The sequence below is a fragment of the Eutrigla gurnardus genome (genome assembly GCF_963514095.1).
Source record: "Eutrigla gurnardus genome assembly, chromosome: 23".
Taxonomy (NCBI): domain Eukaryota; kingdom Metazoa; phylum Chordata; class Actinopteri; order Perciformes; family Triglidae; genus Eutrigla; species Eutrigla gurnardus.
Genome location: NC_139934.1, coordinates 5077998 through 5104665, shown reverse-complemented (window position 1 = coordinate 5104665; position 26668 = coordinate 5077998). Strand labels below are relative to the sequence as shown.

General features: G+C 39.6%; 3 protein-coding genes across 9 annotated transcripts; 2 read left to right on the top strand and 1 right to left on the bottom strand.

Moving 5' to 3' along the window:
- Positions 1–3234: 3234 nt before the first annotated feature.
- Positions 3235–7202, bottom strand: LOC311008796 (sialoadhesin-like). Of its 3 annotated transcripts, none has more exons than XM_084002687.1 (10): positions 6961–7202; positions 6252–6497; positions 5704–5976; positions 5341–5607; positions 4838–5143; positions 4323–4586; positions 3969–4220; positions 3647–3781; positions 3490–3505; positions 3235–3391 (listed from the first exon to the last, which is right to left on the bottom strand). In XM_084002687.1, exons 1-10 carry the CDS (start codon positions 7166–7168, stop codon positions 3295–3297), a joined length of 2064 nt encoding a protein of 687 aa, XP_083858813.1. In that variant the 5' UTR covers positions 7169–7202; the 3' UTR covers positions 3235–3294. The 3 variants fall into 3 exon arrangements, with proteins under 3 accessions (XP_083858813.1, XP_083858814.1, XP_083858812.1); XM_084002688.1 differs by having other exon boundaries at positions 3235–3388; XM_084002686.1 differs by having other exon boundaries at positions 3363–3781.
- A 1510-nt stretch (positions 7203–8712) lies between these two features.
- On the top strand, positions 8713–13464 carry LOC311008883 (uncharacterized protein). Of its 2 annotated transcripts, XM_084002827.1 has the most exons (11): positions 8713–8804; positions 9540–9590; positions 9690–9834; positions 9937–10215; positions 10299–10601; positions 11434–11700; positions 11856–11966; positions 12063–12078; positions 12163–12248; positions 12387–12437; positions 12528–13464. In XM_084002827.1, the coding sequence occupies exons 4-11, from the start codon at positions 9981–9983 to the stop codon at positions 12644–12646; spliced, it is 1188 nt and encodes a 395-aa protein (XP_083858953.1). In that variant the 5' UTR covers positions 8713–8804; positions 9540–9590; positions 9690–9834; positions 9937–9980; the 3' UTR covers positions 12647–13464. The 2 variants fall into 2 exon arrangements, with proteins under 2 accessions (XP_083858953.1, XP_083858954.1); XM_084002828.1 differs by lacking the exons at positions 8713–8804; positions 9540–9590; positions 9690–9834 and having other exon boundaries at positions 9935–10011; positions 10127–10215.
- An 818-nt stretch (positions 13465–14282) lies between these two features.
- Positions 14283–26640, top strand: LOC311009309 (CD48 antigen). Of its 4 annotated transcripts, none has more exons than XM_084003394.1 (7): positions 14283–14382; positions 14701–15006; positions 15316–15597; positions 23843–23953; positions 24052–24101; positions 24225–24299; positions 26346–26640. In XM_084003394.1, exons 1-7 carry the CDS (start codon positions 14307–14309, stop codon positions 26421–26423), a joined length of 978 nt encoding a protein of 325 aa, XP_083859520.1. In that variant the 5' UTR covers positions 14283–14306; the 3' UTR covers positions 26424–26640. The 4 variants fall into 4 exon arrangements, with proteins under 4 accessions (XP_083859520.1, XP_083859523.1, XP_083859522.1 ...); XM_084003397.1 differs by lacking the exons at positions 23843–23953; positions 24052–24101; positions 24225–24299; positions 26346–26640 and adding exons at positions 15752–15856; positions 15986–16001; positions 16195–16262; positions 16348–16600; XM_084003396.1 differs by lacking the exons at positions 14283–14382; positions 14701–15006; positions 15316–15597 and adding exons at positions 18610–18940; positions 22525–22827; positions 23031–23312.
- The last annotated feature ends 28 nt before the right edge of the window (positions 26641–26668 follow it).

The window sequence follows — 26668 nt, the reverse complement described above, 5'->3', positions numbered from 1 at the left end:
CTGAACACAACTGCACTGCAATTTTAACTCACAGGTAGAGTGCCACCTAATGGCGACATGAAATGTGTCTAATTTTAGGCCTTTTTTCTGAGCAACAGCCCTCCCTCTAGGTTAAGCGTACACGCATGAAATATTTTTTCCTAGATAGCCCATGTAGAGATGTACAAAAAAGCCTCTGAGACCCACTGCCTAAAGTCATGATAAAGTGGGTAAAAAAAACGTTTTTAGCCAAGTGTGTAATTCAGCCAGGTTTTCACTCAATCTTCACTCAGGACACAGGAGGGAGAGACACAGGGGCACAGCGACCACCAGGGGGAGTCAGAGATCTATCAGTGACACATGGAGAATCTGTGAATCTCACATGCAGTTCCAGTCTGCTTTACACCAGATCAACAGTCATGCCACTTTTAATTCCCTTTTTTTAATTTCTCTCATTTCAGCCTGGACACAAAGGGAGGAGGAGAGATGGCACACTTCACATGCACCTCACACAGCTGTCAGTTGAACTCTGCCATAAACATTATAACTATTATAACTTCAGTGTTTCTTCTCTGATCTGCTCCAAACTTTCCACACTTGATTAGAGTTCCTTCCTGAACACATCTGCACTTTGATATTCACTCACAGTCAGAGCACCACCTACTGGCGACAGGAAATGTCATTGATTTTGTGACTTTTTCCAAGTAAAAGCCACACCTGATTTTTTTAAACTAATTCCTCTCCCCATTTCAGCTTGCAAGGAGGACACAGGGGGAGGAGGAGAGATGTCACACTAGGGGGAGGAGGAGAGATGTCAGGAAGGCATGGACATGTGTGTGAGCTCTGTGACTGAAATGTAGTTTCACTTGTGAATGCAGCCACTACACGACTGCACGTGACAGACAGATGGCTTTGAATGTCAATCGCTTGTGTCTAAACTTGCGCTACAAGGAGGTTGCCGCTGCACAGGTAGGCGGCTGCCACGCTGCCATGTGAATGCAGGCACTCCACGACCGCACGTGAGAGATGGATGCCTTTCGGTGTCAATCGCTTGTGTCTCAACTTGAGCCACGAGAGGCGGCCGCACCAAGGGTAGCGTCCATGACACTGCCCTGTGACCGCAGGCAGTCCACGAGCGCATATGAGCGAGGGCCCGTCACGGCACTGCTTGCAGTTTTAATTATATTTACAGTTTTGTGCCTCAGTTGCCAAAAATGCTGCACAGCCTGACAGAAATTGAACATTAAAGCAGAAATGTTGTGATTTAGGATTATTTGAATGTTTTCAGATGGTGGTGTTTTTCCCTGTAACATTTTTTAAAATGTTATTTTGTGGGACGTTTCCGAATACATTTTGCAGAGATTGCAAAACTCTTTGCTGCAAATGTGCGGTTCTGGGTCACTGGTGTTTGAGTGAAACTGAATCGGACGGCCTGAGCTGTTTCACCACCGTCCTCACTGAGGTGGACTACTTTTTTTCCTTCCCCCCAGCTGTGATTGGCTCCGGCACAATTTCATGTTGGTGAAAATGGTAAGTAAATTAATTTATTTACTGCAGTGAGTGCAAAACGCGTTAACAACTGGGATCAGTGTAATTTATTTACTGTAATATGGAAATTGCTTACCGCTTATCATGCTCCTAACCAAATGCATGCTGGGATAGGCGCCACTGAACGGTAGTAAGTAGGTAAAGAGATGACTGTATAATTGAACATGGAGTACATTTTATTATCTTGTTTATGTCGTTTCCGGTTTGTCTTCGGTGATCTAATAAACATCATTATTATCGTTGTGACTCAGAATGTTTGAGGACCGCTGCATTAGACAAACTGTACACGTGTACTTTATGTTCAGTATTTACTTTTTATGTGCGCTGTCAAACAATAAATGGTGTGGAAAATGGCATTAAAAGGAACTTTACCCTCATGCTGAAGTTTCACGTTGGTGCCGAGCTGAAAAGTTTTCTCAGAGGAAGAGTGGGAGTGTCGGTGACGATGCGGGGTTATTCTGTGAGTACACTGAGATGTGTCTCTTTATGATACAGAATAAGGCGTGCGTTGAAGAGAAAGCCTTTACATTTATATTGAGTTCATGTATTTAGCCTATGAGTGATTGGTTGCGAGGTTCAGGGTTTATTCTGCAGGCAGGATCGTGGCAAATGTCACAGGTTTCTATTTAATGTGACACTAAATTGTAGCTGGATGATCAACTATGATACAGATTTTTATAGAACAGACAAACACATTTGCCAATAATGAAAGCCAAGCTTTTTTAAAAAACATTTTTATTCTTAAAAGATGTCTGATGGCGCTGACAGTCGATGCATAAAACATTAAACACATCCGGGTCAAAGTAAAGAACATACAGAGGGGAAACTTGATGATTTTCTGACTCCATAGCTGCACTATCACCAGTGTACCGACGCTGATGTTTCAAACAACTTATTATTGCTGCTTGTGGAACCAGCGACCTGCTCTTATAGTCGTCTACTGGAGGTTTAAAAACAAGAAAGTGACATAATACTCCACCAAAGAAGGAAGTGGACAATAAACACACATTATATGGATTATTATAATTGAATGTATTTTTTTTACTAATATATGAACAACTGAATATTAAATGTAAATGATCTGCTAATAGCTCAACTGTAGAAAATGCTGTCTGGTATTAGGAAAGCAGAGGTGCACACAATAATTGCTGCTTGCCAAAGGATGCGGTCTTTCATGTTGTCATCCATTCCATTGGCTCGCTCCTTCATTAATCCTGGAAGATCTATATGAGGTGTGAAGGGACAATGTATTAATAATTGGTTTACTGTAGTACAAAGTCTGTTGAACTTGACTTTACCTGCAGCTGATCATGTCCTCACATAAACGTTCTCTTCTTCTGGTTCATTCATATTCTATGTAAAAAGCATCAGACGAATGCATGAAAAGAGGATTTCCCTTTGTTTGTTCAGGCATTTAATTCTCACCACATAGAATAAAAGTACTCACTTCCTTCTTAGCAATCATCACCTTTAAACCCAACCACAGAATATGTAACTAACGGGGTCGTCAGTCAACTGAATCATTTCATTGTAGTATTTAAAAATAGTACTTTGTTTACTTCTCTCTCTGTTAAACTCAAAGAATATACTGTACCATGTTCTGGTTGTTCGGAGCCTCTGATTTCTTCATAGACACAAGCATCACCTACAGAGCAGTGAAAATCAAGGTCATATCAATCATTGTGATCCCGTTAAAATCATTTGTATATCCTCTTAAACAAAGGGGGAAATGTTAGCTTTACAGTTAAGGATGATGCCTAAAGGGAATCATAACTCAGGCTGACCGTGGAGAAGAGAACTGTAGACTTGTTGTTGAGGATCAACCAGGTCTGCAGCTGGGCTCTGATTGGTGCTCTGAGACCTGCTGGGTCCAAAACACGAAGTAAATTAGGTGGATTTAATAAGGAACATGTAATGCACCGCTGTTATGTTCAGAATGAGAGGAGGGAGACTTGTACCAACCTCATGAAACTTGAATCTGTTAAAAAAAAAAAAAAAAAAAAAAAAAAAGTGATTTTATATTGCAAGTCATCGTATTGTTTCCATGACTTGGAATTACACCTTTGACTTTTCATCATCAGACTGTAATCAATGAGATATAAGAAGGAAAACATCTCACATTTTGACTTTCTGCAGAGATACAGACCCAGCAGCAGGATCATAATCATTAAAACTCCACAAACCAACCCGGTGATCAACCCGACAGGAAGTGGAGAGCTTTGTTCAGACCCGGGCACTGAGACATCACTGTGAACTACACACAAATCATGAGAAAGATACACAAGTATTACTACACACTCGCTTAAATCATTGATCATACCTTTCAATGCTACTCATGTTACAGTTGTATGTAATTACTGAATACCTGAATGTATAAAACACAGTTTAAATGAAACAAAGCAGACTTCTAATTCAGACCTACCTTTTTAAATCATACTCACATTTTACCGACATCCAACTCTCTGGTGACTTCTGACGCCATCTAGTCAAAGCCTCACATCTATACAAGCCTTCATCTGACTTTGAGACTGCAGAGATAGCCAGCTCCCCTCTGCTCTGATTTGAGAGGAGTTTTCCATTTTTATAAAAATCAACATTAGAAAGAGCCTCGTCTGTCTTCGACTTGCAGCCGAGAGTGACAGGACGTCCCTCGGCCACAGGAAGGGCAGGGCTCACCAGGATCACATCATCGTCTGGAACAAGATCCAAGAAGATGAAGTTTTGGTCAGAAAGACCAGCTGGTGCAGGTTGAAATACTGTTGAAATACTTCAAATTAAAATAATTTAAAACTCACAATGTATAGTGATGTTGACTGCATTGCTGAACTGTCCTGTTCCAGACTCACACCAGTACACTCCCCTGATCCGGGTTTGGTTCATGATGCATGTGGATCCAGTCATTGTCCCCCAGGTAGTACAGTATGATGGGGCGCCATATAAAGAAAACCTGCTCACTCTCCACTCAGTGGAGTTTCCCTCACAGCTCAGTGACGGCGACTCTTCCCTGAAGTGTTGCACTCTGTCAGGACTCACTGAGAGAGATGCCGCTGGATTGAAGTCTGAGAAACAAGACGTAATGAGGGGACGATGGACATAATCCTGCAGGTTTATTGTGTTCTTAATCTTTTTAATTGTTGGTGAGAAGAAACAAAGGATCACACCAATAGAGACATAATTGCATTAAAGTCAAACCTGTCGGCAAACTAAGGTGGCCTTCCGGTAACGTAAAAACGTTAACGTGACTAAAATATCTCCATAATAACTAAATGTCTTCTTTTGTGCAAGAATGGAAAAGTCAAGACAAACCTACCTCCAGACCAGACAAACGTAGTGGCACTATAATGAGTGGAGTAGACTGGATCTCCTCTTTCAGCCCTGCACATATATCCTGCCGTGTGCGTCTGTCCATGAACAATGTAGGGTTCGGTCCCGATGGTGCTACCAGGTAGAAGCTCATAACTGTAGGAGTTGTTGGAACTCTCTAAGGGTTTGGGAACAGCCTTATACCAGTAGAACCTCCATCCTGCAGACGGATGCTGAACACTGCAGTTCAGAGTCACTGAGGCTCCAGGACTCAGCCATGATGGAGACACAGTGAGATCAGGCTTAGGTTTATCTGTTGGACATGATTTCACAGAACGAAGACATGTTATGATGAGTCAGTGGAGCACTACTTGTATCCTACTTAGTTCTCGATCTCCAAATGTGTCACACAAGTGTGAAGGTGCATCGTCTTAAAATATATCAACCAAACTAACATTTGAAATAATATAAACTTGTTTTACATTCAGCAAAATAAAACAGGTGACTTACTGGAATCAAGTTTCAGTGTGAAAGCATCACTCTGGTCTGTGTAGATCATGTATTTTTTACTTCTGCCCCTGCACCAGTACTTTCCACTGAGTGATGACCTAATCATGTGGTCACGTGGGTTTTGAGGTCTGTATGAGTTGGGTGTCGACCATTCGTACTCCCACTCAGTGTCTCCTCCATCCTCGACTAGACACACAAGAGTGATCGTCTCTCCAGAGTATAACTCAGGCCAGTTGGGTTGCAGAGTCACAACAGCTCTGATTTTAACTGTCCATGATTCAACAGTATCAGTGTATTAAAGGTCAAATATGTTTTATTATGAATAAGGATTATTTCTACATTGTGTTCTCCATATCAACTCACCACTTATTACTTCACTGTACTCCGTGTAGAACACTGGGTTTCCTCGTCCTCCTCTACACCAGTAGAGTCCTCTTTGTGAGACACGGATTTGTCCGTTTGAGAGGAGAATGTAATCTTGTGTGGTCAGTGGTTCAGAGGATATATCGCCTCTGTACCAGAAATATTTCCAACCAGAGGATGATGCTGATGATGGTGATGATGATGGTCCCACAGAGCAGGTCAGGGTCACATTGTCCCGTTCATAGTCTTTGCTGAGACGGGCCTTTGGTTGTGCTGTTAAATGTAGAACAAAGACATGAACATGGTCATTATCTTCTTGGTGCTGCTACATTTAATGGAAGAAAATAATGTAGTAATATGAATTACTTTTAAATCTGTGTATATAATTAAGACCTTATGGAAATCAATCAACGGTGCCCATCACATACATTAACCACTGAAAGTGTAGACTAACTTAAGCTAACGTGGATTCTAGAGAATAAAAACTCCCTCTGCTTCACTCTGGGAAGGTTATACGTCTGCAGCTCCTTAATGTGAAAAGTACTCACGTTGCATTTTCAGTTTTACTGATTCAGATTCTTCATCCTCAAATTTACACGAGTAAGAGCTCTCGGTTGAAGTCGGAGAAGTCGTCACTTCAACTGTGTTTTGTTGGTTTATGTCCGTTTCTATCAATGATCCGTTTTTGTAGAAGGTTGCCTCCTCCTTTCTCTGATCACGATGCCGACAGCGAAGCGTCACCGACTCTCCTCTGAACAAGGTGGACGCAGGAGTTTGAAGGATCACATCTTTGTCTGTGTAACACAGATGGTTCCTTTTTCTTTTTAATAAATCAGTTCAATATATCACAAATATGAACAAACGTTAAGAAAAAGTAGAGTTTGAGACAGAAGAAGATGCCAAAGTTACTCATACTATAATAAAAGACTACATTTCCCCTGAAGGAGGCGCCACTTTCAAACTGCCCGGTTTAATACATTACTCTCATCACTAATAAGAGACACTTTGCACATCAAGATGCATTCATTTCTAGGATGTACCGTCCTGTATTACTCTCTCACAACAGATACAATGATTAAATATGTGATGATTGCTCCTTTAAACAAAAGGACATTATATACATTCATACATTATATATATAAGAACTTTAAGCTCATATCACATTATATCATATTAGCACTTTATCAAACAGGGTGATCATATTCACATGGCTCATAAATAAGTGATTTGTCATGCAGTAAAACTTTGACAACTTACCTGATACAGTTAGAGAGACTTTATTACTTTCTTTTCTTAGAGATCTGAACGTCTTATAAACACCAACACAGTGATATTCACCACTGTAGCCTGTAGTTAGAGAAGTTGATGTATAATTCTTATGTCCGTTGAAAGAGAGAACATTTTGACCATTCCTCATGATCTCGTAAAACCAGTCGTTGTCATTTCCTTGCCTCATGTCACACATGAAGGTAACAGACTCTCCGGTAAATAAAGTGGACCAGTTTGGCTCAATGGTCAGCAGAGCATCTAGAAACCAACACAAGATGCATGAAAGTGAGATGTTTTATTTCCTGTCACTGCACTTATCCTACAGTTAAAAGGTGATACTGCTTCATCCCGAGTGAATATCAAAAGAATAACTGTGTAATTACCTTGAGCTGGTTCACAGTAGAGGATGAGAGCTGAAACAGAGTTTGAAACATCGTCATACATTATCAAACTGGCTGTAAAACAAACAACATCAGGCATTTAAGACGTTGCATCGATGGGAACTATGATTTAAACAAAGTCCTCACAGAGAAACCCCAGCACACGGAGCACAGCGTGTCCCATCCTCACGCTGCTTCTGGGAAATGCTTCTATTCTGTGGAGAGAAAGCTTAAGACACACCAAGAACATTGGTTGAAATCAGGAACTGCAGAGAAAATGAAGATGTATCACATTAAGTGTGGGACCGGAGGCTTTCATCAACTTCTGCTTCTGAGTTTACACGGTCTGTTTCCTTCCTTTTCACACCATTCTCACACAAATAATCCAGTTTGAATTACGACTTTGAAAACAATATATTTTACTTTCTTTCCTGCATACCGGTAGATATGAGGCTCCTGTTGCCTCACAAAGTGTAACTAATTATTCATGCTGCTGCTTAAAGCTCACTTTGTCATCCAACTGGGAAAATACACAAAACCTCACAAAAGTTGAACTGCAGTATACGGTAGAGATATGTAATGGTGAAATTCAGTTGTTTTTTGTCACAACTTCCCCCCACAACAAGCTACTGTGCCCCACTAACCAGAAACAGTGTTATTAATACAGAAGCAGGTAGGTACAACATGCAGACCAGGCCAATGTAATGCACATCAGTATTTACAGTTCTGATCCTGCAGCGCTGCACAGTAGGAGGGACCTGGGTTCAGGTTGCTTCTGTGTATGCATTGCCACTCTGAGAGCAACTTCACCAGTTGCGCTGCCTTGTTCTATGGGAGACTGCTGGCTCGAAACATAAATGGTTATCAAACTCATGAGTATCATAATAACTGTGTATTTTTGCAAGAAATCATTTAAGCAGCAGTAAAAACTCTTATTTTGTAGAAATGTTTTCCCTACAGATTATGAAGTGTGTCATTGAGCATGTCTGTCTGTTAATCTTACTGCAGCGTTTCTCCTTTCCAAAGAAATTTCAATGTGATGTTGTGTTGACGACTCGGCAATGACTAATGGCATTAAATGGAATATAATGAAGAAAGAGCACAGACCACTTCAGCATGTTGATTATTAAATTAATAATGTGATTGAGATGGTACATCGGAAGAATTTAATGTAAAACAGCTGGCTGTAATTTTCTTTTACTTTTTCAAAAAGAAAATGTTTTATCAGGCCCGGCCAGACTACATGTTCGCTACCACTTTCCGGCCATCATTTTTTTTGTTTTGGCTGCTCATCACCACAGAGTTGATAGGCCAGAAGAGGAAACAGACTTTCTGTCTCCACTGGGAGGTTGGCCGCCTCCGATGCTTGAGTTGCTTCCTTGCATGTAGTGCTGTACTGCTGACTGGGGGTCTGCTGACTGGGGGTCTGCTGACTGAGGGTCTGCCTCCATGGTATGTATACCTCAGTTAATGTATTGGCATTTACAGTATCTGTTTACCTGATGCAGTATAGGTCAGGTTAGCAGGATTGCCTGTTCAGTGAGTTTGCATCTGCTTTAAATCTAATTTTGTTCATGCTTCATTTAAAAAAAAAAATAACATCCAATAATTCATCCATTTAAAATGACAAAAAAGGTTAAAGTGTGGATGGGGATCACCAGATGACCCCATGATACAATAATATCACAATTCTTGTCACAATATGATTTTAAAAAATGTAATAACTTATGTTGTGATACATTTTCACCGTGATAAATGTCATTAATGTTGCATCATGCTCCAACTGCTTATTGCAGTCTACAAAGTGAAATCCTGCTGGCTTTAACCAACAAACAAACAAAAACAACCTCCTCTGCACCATCTAGTGGCCTGAATAAGGATTTCTTACCAAAAGGTTCAATATGTATTTGCAATATTAATAGTTTATGTAATGAAACGTTTGAACAGAGGTCTGAACGAAGAGGGCGGGGGGGGTTTTTCAGTTTGGTGATGTTTCCAAATGACCTACCCTGCCTTTAAAAACACATTTAAAAAAAGTAAAATAATTATTTAAAAAAACATGATGACAGACAGACAGAGAACACAGTGGGGAATTTAAAAGTACAGAAGAACTTAGTGAAAGTTTTTACATGGCAGTGAATTATATCACATGACAAGATGACATTTCTGTCTCTTCGTTCCCTGCAGTGCTGGATGTGAGGATGAGGTGCACGTTGTTCTGTATGCTGGAGGTATTCTGTGAGTACATGCTTCACTTTCTAAGTCCAAGTCACTTTTAAAGTTTGTCTGAGAGAGCAGCTCACGTTTTTCTTTTTTTTATTAACACTATTTCCGTAGTTTGGATCTTGGCTGGTGGCCCGACTCAACACAGGAAGTTGTGATAGCTGCTTTATCTGCAATGATATTCCAAATAAAAAGACTCATTGAGTATTGCTCTTTATTTTAGTGGTGAATCCACTCCTCTACGTTGGACAAACTCAAGGTGATTGCACAATTCCCTTCCTTTATTGTTCTCGATTTTGTCTGTTACCATTAACCATGTGGCAGATAAACTTCTTGTCATTATTGTTATTAATATGAACAGAGACAAACAGGCCTGTTGTGACTATACATCCTAACTGGCCGAAGATGTACGCGAAAGAGAGGATCACTCTAAAATGTGAGATAAAGAACGGAGGAAATGATGGATGGGAATACGAATGGAAAACGTCCAGCTCAATAATTCCTCCCAAGAAGAGACAATACATGATTAAGAGCGCCTCTAATCTCCACAGTGGATCCTACAGATGTGCTGTCCGAAACCAATCCCATCAGCGGTCCTCAACTCAGTGGAGTCCAGACTTGAAATTGACAATATATCTCAGTAAGTTCCATTTATTTAATTGTAAATTAGAGTTTTTTTAAGAAAAGAAACCGTGTAAAACAAATCCTCCTTTTTTCTGACAGATGCGCCGATGCCGGTCCTCACAGTGTCTCCATCGTGGCTGAGTCCCGGGGCCCTGGTGAATCTGAGCTGTGGTGGGCTTGAACATCCCTCTGCAGGATGGAAGTTCTACTGGTTCAAGGCGGTCCCCAAAGACACTGGCAGCTCCTACAGCCGTAGACCGCTACACGCCAGCAAGCAGAAGAGGCAGAGTTCTATCAGCGTTCGTGGGCAGAAACACACCACCGGGTATTTGTGTCGCGCTGCAAGAGGAGACTCAGTGTATCACACTCAGTATAGTGCACAGAGGTTTATCTGGTCTGGAGGTCAGCACACCTGCTTTCTTTATTCCTCTCACCGAACATAGTTATTCTGAACTAAATCCACAGAGCAGCCCCTCTTTAGTTTTTTTTTAAATTTCCTTATTCAAATTCCTGGCTGGAATTTATGTTCATTAAATACATCATACAAATATGAAAAAGACAAAAAAAAAGAAAAAATCAATCATTCAGGTTCAAGTAGTTCAAAAAGGGACAGGAGGAAGCTAAGCTTATCAAGTCCTGCCCCTTCTTTACTTTATCACGTTTAATTTACATAAAGCTCATATCTTTGTGAAATAGTCATTATGCAAGTCTGAATATGAGATAATAAACGATAATAACAAAATAAAACGATCAACCACTACATAACTGTTCATTAAAAAATAATTTGGGGGTGTCCACAGTTTTAAAATATTTTTTTATTTTTTTTAAACAAAATCTTTGAAATACTCCATCATTCTGATTTGATCAACAAATGGTGAAATTAATTGAACATCTTCTTTTGTAAAATGTCAATGTGAATCATCATTTTATAATCTGATTTTTGGTGTGAAATCTGAATAAAATATAATATATATAATATAACATAATTTATCTCCATATGTCGAGTGGAAAAGCAAAATCCCACCACATTTAAAAACATTTTGTCCCCCACTGCAGCAAGAACTTGAAATAAATTAAACTTCTGAATTAAATCAATGATTCATTTATTGATTATATGTTTTAAACAAAAGGATCACAATCTAACATTTAATTTCCACTGTCCTTAATTGTAAAATATCCTTTTGCTTAGTTTGAGGCATTATTATGTGTTGTTTAATCTTTCTTTTATTTTCAGATTTCAGCCCAACAGTGAATCTCACAGTGAATCCCGACAGAGTGCAGCACTTCTCGTCTGAGTCCGTGTCGCTGAGCTGCGAGGGAAACTCCAGCAAGTGGAGGGTGATGAGGTTCACTGAAACCGGCCTCTTGTCCCACTGTTACGACTGGGGCACCATGACCGGATCCACATGCCACATCAGCCACCTGCAATACAGGGACGCAGTGTACTGGTGTGAGACTGCATCGGGAGATGTCAGCAACGCCGTCAACATCACCGTACACCGTAAGCTTTAATCACACAGGTTTCACCTGGACAAAATGCTACAAACATATTCATGGTAGTGAATTCAAGGTTTTCGGATATTCCCTCTTCAGATCACTAAAAAATGACAATAATTGGTGGTTCTAGAGATATTTTAACAATGTTTCTTTCTGCAGTTTCCAGGCCTGAGAGCAGTCCATCCCTTGTGCTGCTGCTCACCGGAGTCCTCCCTGGAGCTGTATTGGTCATCCTCCTGCTCTTAGTGTATCGCTACATAAAGTCCAAGGGTGAGAATACAATTACAGAGGCGGTAAATGGCACCGAAATGAGGAGATTTTGCTGGCAAAAACTAAAAATAAAGATAGAAATGTCTTCTTTTACAGATCCATCCAGTGACAGGTTGGTACAACACTCTCTTCCCTCACTTTGAACCTAACTGTTACGTTCACTGCAGTTCCTTTATATATATTTATATATGTTTAGACCGGAGCAGCCTCAGAGCACCGATCTGGATAAACGGGTCGACCTGGATGCAACTCAAGAGCACATATATGCCTCACCTCTTGAAGGTTAGCCTTCCTTAATCCCGTTAATGCCACCATCAGAATTCCCTCACCTTGAAATGAACTATTTTTTTTTGCACGAAGCCACTGAAATGTCAGAGATGAAGTGATGTGATTTTGTCTCGATTTTCAACTGACCCGTAGGTGACCTATGCACGTACGATACAATTGGCGGCTGTAAAGACATGGGAAATGGTACGGTACAAACATTTTCAATGTGGAAGTATTGAAACCCTATTTTATTTGTAACGGATTGAATGATTTTGAAATAATTCTTATTTTTAGGTGGATATGCCAAAGAAGTGGGTGATGATGCCACGTTTCATTCGATTCAGCTGAAAGGTATCGACGAGAAGAGTGAGCGTGAAGATCCAGTGGAAAGCTCGGACTACTATAATGTATAATGTGTATCCATGGTAACCACAGGTAGCCCAAGCTGTCCACCTGCTTGGTCAAAAATGTTATTTAAAAACATCTACATTGGAGGTAGGTTAGTATGCAGTTTTGATGATACAATTCAAACGTCAGAGGGCCCATGTTCAGAATTATTTTCAGCTCTAAAAAAAAAAAAAATGTGACTTTGTTCCAGGTCCATGAAGAGAAGTGCATCATTAAAAAAACAAGTTGCACAGATTACAACTTGAAAAACGTCACATTCATGGCAGTTTTTTTAGTAGTACAACTGCTCTTCAGATGTGTTTTAGTACTTTGTAGCGAGTAAATGAAATAATTTAAAGCTCAGCAAAAAGGAGGGAGTGACGGTGAGAGTGCTCACTCCCATATTTACCAAAAAAAATTGTTTTTCTCCTTCTCCTAAGGATAATTAGTCCCATGAACAATTTAGATATTTGTTAACTTTCATAATATTTAACGGTTGTTTCATCAATATCACCAATACCTAATGGTTTACTAGCAATTAGTTCCCTATGTTTTTCCTGGTAGTCTGAATGTTGCATACCTTGTTAAAAATAATACATTTCTTTTATTCTATTATTATTATTATATTACGATACATGTATGTAAATTAGTGTATTGTTTTGGAACTGTACTTTATCATATACTCTTTTCTTTTGTACACTTTAAAGTTTTTCACAGTGACGATAATATTCAGCGAGTTATCTTTGAACCACAGCAATATTATTATTGTGTCTTTGTTTAAATGAGGCAGCGATTTATTGTTTCTACTTTTTAATGGTTAAAGTAAAGCATCATTATTGCTCAGTATGTTGAGATTCCTTTTGACGTAACAATTTTAAAAAAATATTAATTATTGTTAAATAAAAATATACACTCTTTCAAATGAAACTGGTTTGTTTGTCATAGTTTTTATGCAGAATACGAAGGGTCAGGTCACACGTGTTTAGCACATTATTAAGTCTTTCCAGTCGCTGATGAATGGATCCCAACTGTCAATGTGAACCAATAAAAAAAACATCTCAGAAATCATGTTTATAATAGGAAGGTATGTAAAAGACCCCACCACAGTATCCTGGAGTTCACTGGTTTGCAGGAATATCTGACGACAGGCTACGTTACAGTTCTCCCTCACACACAGTTTCTTCCCATCGGTCGTAGGCCGTCAGCTTCAATCAACAGATGTCTTTGGCACTTAAACTCTGACTATGATGGTAAGGAAATCCTTCTCTCCTTCATGCTGTACACACATTTTGTTTACATGCATCACAAAACGTTTATTCTACTTTTATTTTGATTGTTGGTGCTTTCCATAAATATTCCCTATGTTGACCTCTATTTGTCCGGCTTTGTTGTCCCATTCCTCGCCGTTATGTTTATTTCCTATAAAAGTGGTTTTATGTAAAAAAAAAAGAGAAAAAAGAGTGACGCAGCACATCTGACATTGCCGCTATGTTATAATATGATGGTTAAATAGTGATATTTTAATTTAAAACAGCTGGTTGTAACTTTGCAAACTACCTCACTTATGGGCTCGTTTAACTTTTTTTTCATGTGGTCAGCCCACACTGCAGGTTGTGCTTTGTCCTTCCTCTTTTAGCCTCCGTACTTTCAGCAGAGGAAACTGAGCTTGTTCCACTCCTCACAGAAATGGCTGCTGGTTGCCTCCAGTCCACCATCGTCTCTACGTACCTGGCTCTCCTGCTGCTCGGGTTCTCCCTCCACGGTACGTTTGCATCTCTGCCTGGTTACGCTGTGCAGCTTCCCTGTTATTGGAGATATTCCTGTGGCTGATGCATGAACTTTTGAATTGCACAGCTGTGTCAAGCTGACACTATTTCCTGTCTGCATGTCATTATACATAAAATCTAAAGTCAATAAAGTTCCCTTTTTGATTATATTTTCATACGTTTTGTCTAATTGATTTGCTAAAAAACTAAATAAATACTTTAAGTGACCGTCTTTCGTCTCAGTCTTTGTGGTGACCATGGAGCCATACAAATACAATCTATCTGACAATGTTTTTTTGTTTATCTGATTTCAGATGTGGAGGCTTCCAGTTGTGAACGTCACGTCCATAAAAAGGTTGGAGACACCGTGGAGTTGTCGCCATGCTTACCAAGTGAAGGGATCACCGATGCAAGCTGGAACTATCGAGGTTTATTAATTGCAGATAAAGATCGGGTTGTTCATGAAAAACATCAGTTCATAGGCAGACTAGAGCTAAACCCGACAAACTTTAGTTTGACAGTGAGAGGACTGACTCTCCAAGATTCTGGTGATTTCATCTTTGTCTCGGAGGTGAATAACAAACAGAGGAACTCAGTCATCGTCAGTCTGCATGTTCATGGTAAGAGCTTCAATTCTATTTCATACCATGCACACCCATCAGATGGTGTTATATATGAGTAGTACGTCAACCTGCATGGCACCATTATAAACCTCTTTTTTTCTTTCAAAATCCTTTTAAAGTTAACGATGTCATTGGCAAAAAAGATCTCATTTATTTGAAATAAATATGTAATCTATAACATGCTCATGGATCATCCGTTAACCTGCTTCTTTGTCTTGATTTGAAAAAAAGAGATGATGAGAAAACATTCTGTCAAGCTCGATGATTTGTACAAGATTTCTGCTACACCTGCACTTGTCTCTCTAGAGAGCATCACCAAAGGGCCCGTTGTGACTTCCAACTCCACCTGGGACGCCTCGAACGAGTCCTGCACGGTTTCTCTGGAGTGCATTGCAGCCACGGACAGCAGCGTCTCCTACAGCTGGACCGTGAGCAACCGAACCTTTAGGGGCTCCAGACTGCAGTACGTCATCCAGCCAGAGGATGGAGACACCGAGTTCACCTGCACCATCTCCAACCGCGTCAGTGAGAAGTCTGCAGTGAAAACGTGGAGGTGCAGCAATATTACATCTCCCCCACCCCCAACAGGTATGTGCACGTGAGTGATTATAGATGTGTGTAATTTACTTGTATCTTTTAAGTCATTACACTTTATTACACACAGTGTGACTTTGCTGTAGTTTTTCTATTATCTTCAAGTGAAATGTAATTAAGGTTTGTTGAAATACTTTTGTTATTGCAGTGTTTGGCTCCTCATTCCTTGTACCGTTGGTTATTGGGCTGGTTATTGGACTTTTACTGATTATTATACTGGTGCTCTTGGTGCTTTTGGCCACAAAGTCAAAAGGTGAGATCATCCTCTAGTTGCTATTAATTGGGTCACACTCAGATTATCCAAAATATGCTTGATTTTTCTGAAGTCAGTGCTTTAATTTGCTACTACAACAACAAAAAGTCACTTTTTTACTTTTTACAGATCCATGTTGTAACAGGTTGGTAAATCTTCTCTCATACAATTTAATAGTAAAATATAATACATAAAATTATGTATATTAATATGATTTAAATTCTATAAATAATAAATATATATATATAATATAATAAACATAATATATGTTTTTTTTTAAATAAAAATACATTAAAATATTTATATATATATATTTTTTTTTACTTAACTGGTTTCAGGGTCAGCCAGGCTCAAACAGTCAACCAAGATGAAACTCCACAGCAAGTGTACTCCTCTCTTCTCCACGGTCAGTCTCCCATCCACAAAAAAAAAGACATGCATTCACAAACATTCATATGTATAACCTTACCTTAATTATCTCTCACCTGTAGGCGATGCTTGTGTCTACGAAACAATTACAGGCCCAGCAGGCGCTGGAACGGGTACAGTATAAATTTGAGTATCGTGGATAAAAAAAATCACGTATAAAAGAAAGAAACTATGCATAGAAATAGCAGCGTGCTCCCTGATCAGAATACATTTACATGCGATCTCTTTAGAAGTATGAAAATTGTGGGTAACTAAAATATTCGTTTGCATAGCCTTCCTCCAAACTGACACATTTAAACATCCTTGACACGATAGATAGATAGATAGATAGATAGATAGATAGATAGATAGATAGATAGATAGATAGATAGATAGATAGATAGATAGATAGATAGATAGATAGATAGATAGCTTTATTTATCCCCGTGGGGAAATTAGGTCATCGTAGCAGTGGTACGATATCATCAGAATACAAAAATACAATCAAGAGATCTGCAGCAACACAACACTGTGAGGATGGATACACACACTCATGGTGACTAACAGTGTCTTCTTTTATCTCATCTCTATCTGCTCACACCTAGAAGTGCACAGTCATGAGATCATCCCTGACTGAGCTTCATCTGATCATAGCTCTTTTGATCACTGTGGATTTTACAGGAAAACATCATTCGCTGCAGCTTCCTGATTAAACGTTTACATTTCAAATCATTTTTAAAGAGTAATCAGGCTGAACAGCAGTGTTTTTGCTTCTCGCTCTAACCACTTACTCCAATGTAATGTTATTAACGGTCAGGGCAACTGAATTAGTGTCAAACAAACTGACTTTCACCCAGGAGACTGCTGTTCGTGTCTCACGCACATAAAAAAACTCAAAGTAAAGGTTAACATCTGCTCGCGGCTAGTCAAGTTAGCACCAGCCACGTCCTAAATTCCTGTGAAGACAGAAGCTGAAGTTGCTCTTTAGAAAGAGGAAACCTGATTATGTTCTATAAAGTCCAGCCCCTTGATAACGACTGTAGACTTAATGTCACTTTAAAGGTTTAAGCCTTGACTTTGTTGTTAACGCTTTATTCCACCAATATCTACTGACACCTCTGTTTTGTTTTTTGTTTTTCTAGTTGTCTGTTAGGATTTGGTTCCTGGTCCATAAAGAAAGGAGCAGATGAAAGTTGTTTTTACAGCATTTAGTTGTAATGCATGTGCATTCATCTGTCCTCAGCTCTACTCAGTCGACTGAAACATCGGACTATATATATTTGTTCTATCGTTTAAAAAGGTATCTTATAAGCAGCAAGACGTGTTTTAAAAGGATGGGTTTTTTTTCTTCCCACGCCGTTGACAAATTTCTCACGCAGGTCTATATATATTTACCACTTGGTGGTGGTGTGATTACTTTGTTGCCTTGTGGTTCCTGTGGCCTGCTATCATTGCGGATGCATGCATGAGACACAATGCAGGAGCACATCTATCAACCACGTCATATCATTGGATGTTTTTTTTATAGATAATTAAAAAAAATGTGGTTGATGTTTATTTGACCCACGATTCATTTTTATGTCAAAAATGAATGACAACTGTAATAAGCAATATTATTGTGAAATGCCAAAAATATAAAAAAAAATACACCTTTTGACTCATCTGGTTTGTGTTTCAGAGTTTTTCTAAATGGCTCGAAGGTTCAGGGTGTGTCGTGAAACACGTTTTATCCTTGTTCTGTTTCTTTAACGTCTCGCTGGTCACTGTCGCTGTATCACTTCTCCTTTCAAAATAAATGTCCACGTTTTAGTCATAAACAAATGCCACCATGAGTACCTTTCAGGTAAACTGGTAAATGGTGGAATTAGCCAGCTAGCTTACTAGCCAGCTAGCAAACTGGGCCAGCTGTTCTCTAGCTAGCTAGCTAATTCCACCATAATAACAATAACAACACATGGGACTTATACAGCACTTTTTTTGATACTCAAAGACACTTTGCATGAGATGCTGGACAAATACAAGACTTGCCTTGATACTCTCTACTCTACGCTGGTTTACGGGACATAAGTCTTTTTCACTCATTCTCTCTACACTTCGTAACGTTACTACTCCAGTGCTCACTTTAGTCGCTGCTGACTGACTGAGTCAGTTTAAATTATACGGCAAAGTTATCCACTTACATCACTTTAGCGTGATTTGTTTCGAGACGCCGAAGGGAACGGCTTCTTTTACCCTTTTAGGTCACGGTGAAACCCTTCACTCCGTTGCCCCCTTACTTCCTCTTGACAACTGGCCATAACTTGGACCAATCCGTCGCCGTCTGCTGCTGTATCTGCTCATCTAATATGATGACAGGATGCAGCTGAACTTCTTCCTGCTGCAGACACAACCTTGATCTTGAATATTTTCACACATAGCTCAGAAACATGGCATGCACAGATACTAATTTTCTATTTTTTAATGTGCTGCTTCTTCTGCTTTTTCCTCGACTTAGACCTCAACTCTCCACCCTCTGCATTTGCCTTTTCTTTTTTTAGTACTGAATTGTCACGGCACCGTTTGATAGAGCAGAAGAGGAAACAGACGTTGTTCCTCTCCCCAACGAGATGGTTGGCGGTTGTCTCGGCTGCTGCTCTGTCTACGTTTCTGTGCTACTTCTTGGGGTTTGCCTCCATGGTAAGTACACCTCTGCTCTTAAACGTATATGGAGTTTTACTCTTCTGGCTATTTATTTAGTTGTTTGCCCGTTGCACTCTGCCACATGCTTGTAATAAAGAGGAGTTCAATGGATGTGTTTGCGTCACGTTGGAAAATGACATCTATTCTTTGGAAGATGCCTTCACAGTCTTTTGCGTCTGCAGCTGCAAGACATTTCGAAAGAGCAATAGTGGAAATGCAGCTGTGCCTTCAAAGCCAGTCGCGATTTAAGAACTAGGACATCCTAACTGACTTGTCTGCATTTAAAGGTATTTGATACGCATAAATTGTCAAAAGAAATAGTCCTAAGCTCCTGGTGCTCAACATTGATTGAAAATGTGCTTAAATATCTCATGAATTGGTGAAATATTGCATCTTGTGCTTGTATATGTGATACACTGGTGTCAGCAAATCTCCGGCTGCATCTGCTTGGCAACAAACTTTTCGAATGTTTTACGCAACACCAGGACAGGTCATCATCGCCGTTACTTCCTCTTTGGAAATTTTGCTACACATTACTCATGGAGTATAATTCTGGTAAATCACAGTTAAACATAGTGTAGTTTATAAGAGTATTTACGGTAATCCCTTCCATGAACAAGGTGGTTTCTCAGAATATTTGCAGAAGTAAAGGGGAGTGTCTGTAAGTGTTAAAATAAACGTGCTGCTTCATGAATTACTATAATAACTATCTACAGCTGACAGATTCAAGCCGTCGATATTTCAACATTGTGCAAATATTTCAGCTGTTTGGAGAGATTCTCGCCCAACATGAAGGCAGAAAAGATGTGAGCTGTCCACTTCCTGAGAATCCCCCCACCCCCCGGCAGCAACAATAGCGCTGACCGAAAGTGTCGAGGCGCACAGAATAAAGGCAGCTTCAACGTGACCTTTTTGTTCCTGTGGCTGCAGTTGCTTTCTCTTTGGAAATGAGGCCACGGCCAGCTTTGGAGACCACCGCCTGGGCCGAGAAAATTAAAACGTCAGCCGCTTATGACCAATTGGCCACAACATTTTTCTTCCGAAATCCGAAAATAAATCCCGAAATAGGGTTGTATATGTCTATAGATATATATGTATATGAGTCAGTGGGGTCGCTACAAAATATTTGTGACAGTTATGAGAAAGGCGGTCAGGAAACGGGGCACGATGATGATGTCATCCCTGTAATGTTGTTCACTCCATGTTCTGCTTTTCTGTGCTACGTGAAGTACATTTACATACTAAAGTATTAACTATGCTAATTTAGTTATTGCTGTGTTATTTAGAAATTTAGTAAATGACACTTTGCGAGCGGTTTTAGTTGAAGTTCGTCTGTTCACACTTGGCGGGTGTATTTCCAGCGGACCTAAGCGGTGCAATTTGGACATTTTATTAATAGAAAAGCTAAGGTGTTGCTAACTAATAGTAGGCCTACGACCGACAGACAGACACATACATACAGGGCCGTGCAGAGACCTTTGGAGGGGCAGGTGCTCAAAGTTAAAAGGGGGCACATGGAGCACGAATTTGAAATACCACAGAAACATAGCTTGCAATATAACTGGTTGAATGGTAGCAACCCATATTCATAAAGAATGTAACATGGAATCACAACACACCATGTCATTGTCCACACCTCATATATGGCCAGTGCGCGCGCACACACACACACACAGTGACATTTCATACCTTTTCAAAAATTGTACTGTATACCCACAAATTTAATCCATTCATAATCTGCCATCTATTATTCCTAGTGCTAAATTATTAAAGTAAAAAATAATTAAATGATATTGAAATATAATATGCATGGTGGTGTAGTGGGTAGCACTCTCGCCACACAGGAAGAGGGTCCTGGGTTCGATTCCCGAGTCGGCCCGGGTTCCTTCTGTGTGGAGTTTGCATGTTCTCCCCGTGTAAGCGTGGGTTCTCTCCGGGTTCTCCGGCTTCCTCCCGTTCCAGTCCAAAGACATGCAGGATGGGGATAGGTTCATTGGTGACTCTAAATTGCCCGTATGTGTGAATGTGAGTGTGAATGGTTGTTTGTCTCTACATGTCGGCCCTGTGATAGACTGGCGTCCTGTCCAGGGTGAACCCTGCCTTCGCCCAATGACAGCTGGGATCGGCTCCAGCCCCCCCGTGACCCTGAATACAGGATAAGCGGTAGAAAATGGATGGATGGATGGATGGATGAAATCATGTACTTAAATATTTTTGTGCTTTTACTCAGTTTGACTATCGACTTTGTGTAAGACAGCAAGATTCTAAAAGTTATATAATTTGTATGCATATTATATTTAATTTGTTAAATGAGAGATTGAGAAAATCAAAATTCTAATTCTTCTATTATTGTTGTATTTATACTGTAATAGTACAAAATTATGTGAATATGTATATCGCATAGTTTTAGTGAAATAACATAGTCTTTGCCTCATTGCCTCTAGAAACATAGGAAAAAACAGCTTGACAGTAAAATAACACATATTATCTCTCTAATGCACTTTGCCCGTGACAAGAGAAACGTACAGAAACTTAAAAAAAAAAGAAGCCCGACATACTTCTCCCCACAGCACGCTGTGTGTGGTTAATGGCTATAACTTGTGAGAGGTGTGTGTGCAGAGTTGGACAACACAGAGGATGCTCATTGCTCACTTCACTTCGTCAGTCATCTTGCAAGAATAGACCGTGCACAAACGAATACTGCAAAACCTACTCACCGGACCAGTTGTTTACTCCCTGTCTGTCAAAAAGTGAGACGAGCAGTGGCCGTCTCCAGCAGCTTAGCGTTCAGCAGCAGGGCATGTCTGGGCACGTCAGGGCAGTTACGGCAGAGTGAGGGCATGACCGACCAAGGTAGATCTAAATTATTATTATTTTGTTTTATTTATTATTATTTTGGGCCACACAGACACACTCTTTGGGGGGGAAAAATCACTTTGACAAGAGGGCACTTTGGGCATCAAGGGGCAAAGGGGCAGGTGCTCCAGCACCCTCCGCCCCCCCCTCTGCACGTGCCTGCATACATACTAGATCCAGCTCTCAGGTCATACAGCCATCCTGTGCCTAATTCACAGGGGAAATTACATTCCCATACAAGCAAACTAAACTGTCAATTATATTTCCAGGGGAACATTTTATTTTCCGCGGACTGAATGGCTGCAGTCAAACAGTTTACAAAACTAAGTTGCTAGGTTCAGGTAACAAAACAACATAGTTTAAGGCAACAAAACTATTTCATAAGGTAAAGAAAAACTCCTCATGGTTAAAATAACTATGGCATTGAACCAAAACAAATACACAACAAAAGTACTTCACGCCGGCCACTAACCGCAGTCTTGATGGTAAATTGGAGTCATTTGTGCAAAGCTGTGAATGCCTTGTGTTAGATGTGTTGACGACTGAGGAAAGGGTGTTTCAGCCAGTGGGCGGCTTTAAGGCCTGTGGTTGTTCACGATGGCTCCATCGAGCAGGTCTGCTCATATTGAAAGTCTCTGCTTGTGTGCATCGAATCTATGTGTTACTACTGTGGAACTGCAGAACACATTTTCACTGAATGGATATGAAAAAAATCTGTGTTTCAGATGTGGAGGCTTCCAGTTGTGATCGTCACGTCCATAAAAAGGTTGGAGACACCGTGGAGTTGTCGCCATGCTTACCAAGTGAAGGGGTCACCGATGCAACCTGGCACTATGGAACTTTAATAATTGCAGATAAAGATCGGGATGTTAATGAAAAACAGTTCGGAGGCAGACTAGAGCTAAACCCGACAAACTTTAGTTTGACAGTGAGAGGACTGACTCTCCAAGATTCTGGTGATTTCATCTTTGTCTCGGCGGTGAATAACATACAGAGTAAATCAGTCACCATCAGTCTGCATGTTCATGGTAAGAGCTTCAATTCTTTTTCATACCATGCACACCCATCATATGGTATTATATATGAGTAGTTTGTCCTGCATGGCACCATTATAAACAATGTCATTGGCAAAAAAATCTAATTTATTTGAAATAAATATGTAATCTATAACGTGCTCATGGATTGTGAGATTTGTACAAGATTTCTGCTACACCTGCACTTGTCTCTGTAGAGAGCATCACCAAAGGGCCCGTTGTGACTTCCAACTCCACCTGGGACGCCTCGAACGAGTCCTGCACGGTTTTGCTGGAGTGCATTGCAGCCACGGACAGCAGCGTCTCCTACAGCTGGACCGTGAGCAACCGAACCTTTAGGGGCTCCAGACTGCAGTACGTCATCCAGCCAGAGGATGGAGACACCGAGTTCACCTGCACCATCTCCAACCGCGTCAGTGAGAAGTCTGCAGTGAAAACGTGGAGGTGCAGCAACATTACGTCTCCCCCACCCCCAACAGGTGCATGTGAGTGATTATAGATGATATGTGTAGTTTAATGATGTTTTTATGAATCATACTGGTGGTGATGCAGACGAGGCACCAATCTGAGAAGAAGGAAAACGCAACCATTTAAAATATTATTTTCACATTATATAAAGAGGCATATTTATGTCTTTTGAATGTTGTTTGAAACTTTTGAATATCTCAAATGCTTATTCCACATGACAAAAAGTCAAATTTCCCCACAATTTAATTTCAAGATGAACCTTCTCCCTTGGTTTTAAAGCTATTTAGATATTCCTTTTGGATATTTAAGTTGAGATAATACAAGTTACTACTAGAGCCTACACACTGACGAATACCCAAATGATATGTAAACAATATTCTTATACATTGTAATCAACAACAAATGAGAATTATATTTTAAAAAAACACGTCATTTTAATTTATTTTGAATGAATACATTTTTTGATTTTGGGTCAGAAATCTTGCTACGCCTTCTCTCATTGTTTTTGTTGTTTTTTTTGTGATAACACTGTCATTTGCAGACCTAAACCTTATGGTTGTCCTGAGTGCGGCAGGAGGAGGTTGTCTGCTGATCGTCATCATAGTTGGAGTAGCTGTGTGTGTTTGTCTCTGCAAAAAAAAACATCCAGCAGGTAAGAAACGTTTAAAAACAAAAATGATTTAATTCATTACTGACGTGTCACATATTTCTTGTTTAAACTTTGTTTCCTCATCAAAACTCTACCCCCAGACTTTGACATGACCCTTTATGCTGATGTCGCTGATGTTGTGAATCGGAGCGTAAGTAGGCTCATGTACTTCCTGTGGATACGTTCATTTTTGTCACCAAAATCAGTTTTAAGATAACAATTCTGTACTTGGTGTTTAACGATGAAATGCATGTTTTTACCCATAAACCTCCAGGGGAGTTCGGCAACCATGAAATCGTGCACACTTTACGAAACCATTAATAACAGCAGCGACGCAGTCACAGCTGGGGTAAGAGCAAAACTGTCATCATTGAAGTTCTTGCAGATGAGACTGAATCTAAGCAGGGGCGCAACAGTGTCACAGGGGTTAGGCTAAGGATTAGGATTAAGGTTAGGGTTGGAGTTTTTTAATTCAGGATGATGTCTTTGCACAGGCATATTTATCTGATGCTGGTAGAAGTAAAACAAATATAAATTAAAAAAATTGAGTAAATATTAAATAATAACTAATAAATAAATTAATTAAATAAATAAATTAAAAAAATATTTTTTTTTTTAGTTTTATATTTAAATATCTATATCAAATCATCATACTCATAAAGACATTCTCTGATTCCAATATACTAATGATAGTGGATTTGTTTGACGAGATAAAACCAGGCAATAAGGGTTTGGCTAAGATCTAGGGTTAGGGTTAGGGTTAGTGGGTTAGGGTTGGAGTTGGGGTTTGTTAATTCAGGATATGATTTCTGTGCTCAAGCCTATTTATCTGGTGATGGTAGAAGTAAAAAAAGTACAAAAATAAATACATTTTTTGATCAGTTTTATATTTAAATATCTATATAAAAGCATTATAGTCATACAAACATCCTGTGAATCCAATATTGCTAATGATTGCGGATTTTTTTGACGGGTTACAACCAGGCAGTCAAAATAAATTCAGAAAAAATTATTAAAAAATATTAAAAAGTCACAAAAATTGTCACGCCAAGTCTGAGTGTAGTGACTCCAAAACAGTCATAAAAAGCCATGGTCAAATTTTCCAAAAGAAAAAGTGATCTTTGGCCCATATGCAACAACTACTTCCTAGGCAGTACGCACACAACTAATCATTTTCACTTTACCACTATGCCAATAGAAACACCAAACAAACTGTTGAAGCATGTCGAAAAAAAAGTGAAAAATCGACAAAATTCATAAAATGTTGTAAAAATGATTTTAAAGTCATAACATTTGCTTGTAATGCATGTCAATCAAATTCTGAGTGTCATGAGCCAAAAAAAAGTCAAACTATAGCATGTTGAAAATTCACGAAAAAGTCAAATAAATTATTAAAAATTATTAAAAAATGATGATGAAAAATGATTAAAAATATTAAAAAGTCATAAAAATCGCTCGTATCGCTTGTCTGAGTGAAGTGAGTCCAAAACAGGCATAAAAAGCCATGGTGAAATTAAAAAAAATAATAATAATAATAATAATAATAATTAAATTAAAATATACAAATACAATTTATAGTCAGTTTTATATGTAAATATCTACATAGAAGCATTATACTAATACAAACATCCTGTGATTCCAATATTGCTTATGATTGCGGATTTGTTTGACGAGTTAAAACCAGGCAATAAGGGTTAGGCTAAGGTTTAGGGTTAGTGGGTTAGGCTAAGGTTTAGGGTTAGTGGGTTAGGTTTTTTTTTTTTTTTTTACCATCGCTTTGCCCCCCCCCCCCTGTTGCGGCGCCCCTATGCACCGGTAGTGCATACCCACTTTTTGCACCTCTGAATCTAAGTTTAGACTGTATTTCTCTTATGTTGTATGTCTCTTTTGTTCAATATGCAACATCCACCTAGTTCTAAAACGACTGCTAAGACAATGATATTATAATATATAATATATGTATGTATTAAGGGCTGCACGGTGGTGTAGTGGGTAGCACTCTCGCCTCACAGCAAGAGGGTCCTGGGTTTGATTCCTGGGTCGGCCCGGGTCCCTTCTGTGTGGAGTTTGCATGTTCTCCCTGTGTAAGCGTGGGTTCTCTCCGGGTTCTCCGGCTTCCTCCCACAGTCCAAAGACATGCATGGGGATAGGTTAATTGGTGACTCTAAATTGCCCATAGGTGTGAATGTGAGTGTGAATGGTTGTCTGTCTCTACATGTCGGCCCTGTGATAGACTGGCGACCTGTCCAGGGTGTACCCTGCCTTCGCCCACTGACAGCTGGGATCGGCTCCAGCCCCCCCGTGGTAGAAAATGGATGGATGGATGGATGGATGGATGTATTAAAATGATGCATTCTGATGCACTGATGCTTTTTGTGTTTTGTCCCACATTTAGCCCCAGACTGTGTACGACGAGATCAAGTTAAGTCGCATAAGAAAGGCCTCGGTGTCGCCCAACCAAGATGTCTCCTAGAGGGATTATATTCAGAAATTCAGAAATATCCATGACTAATATCATGGACATGCCACAAGGAGGCAGTGTTTTGTATGTTTTCTACTGTTTCTTTGGTCTACAGAGGCACATTCCCCTTTATTTGCATTAAAGCTACATTTAATTAAAATGCATGCTTCAATTTTATTAATTGTTTTTGTAAATTCTGTAAATACAGACATTATATTTTTTAATCCCATGTGCCCCTGTTCTGTCATTTGTCATCA

Coding starts and splice junctions, on each gene's coding strand:
- LOC311008796 (XM_084002686.1), bottom strand. CDS start 7,168: ATGTGTGACATGAGGCAAGGAAATGACAACGACTGGTTTTACGAGATC. Junction 5,608..5,703: donor GTACAGTGAAGTAATAAGTG/GTGAGTTGATAT, acceptor AATCATGGACAG/TTAAAATCAGAGCTGTTGTG. Junction 3,782..3,968: donor GAGTTGGATGTCGGTAAAAT/GTGAGTATGATT, acceptor ATTTGTGTGTAG/TTCACAGTGATGTCTCAGTG.
- LOC311008883 (XM_084002827.1), top strand. CDS start 9,981: ATGTACGCGAAAGAGAGGATCACTCTAAAATGTGAGATAAAGAACGGA. Junction 10,216..10,298: donor GAAATTGACAATATATCTCA/GTAAGTTCCATT, acceptor TTTTTCTGACAG/ATGCGCCGATGCCGGTCCTC. Junction 12,249..12,386: donor ATATGCCTCACCTCTTGAAG/GTTAGCCTTCCT, acceptor ACTGACCCGTAG/GTGACCTATGCACGTACGAT.
- LOC311009309 (XM_084003394.1), top strand. CDS start 14,307: ATGGCTGCTGGTTGCCTCCAGTCCACCATCGTCTCTACGTACCTGGCT. Junction 23,954..24,051: donor CAAAAAAAAACATCCAGCAG/GTAAGAAACGTT, acceptor CTCTACCCCCAG/ACTTTGACATGACCCTTTAT. Junction 24,300..26,345: donor GCGACGCAGTCACAGCTGGG/GTAAGAGCAAAA, acceptor TCCCACATTTAG/CCCCAGACTGTGTACGACGA.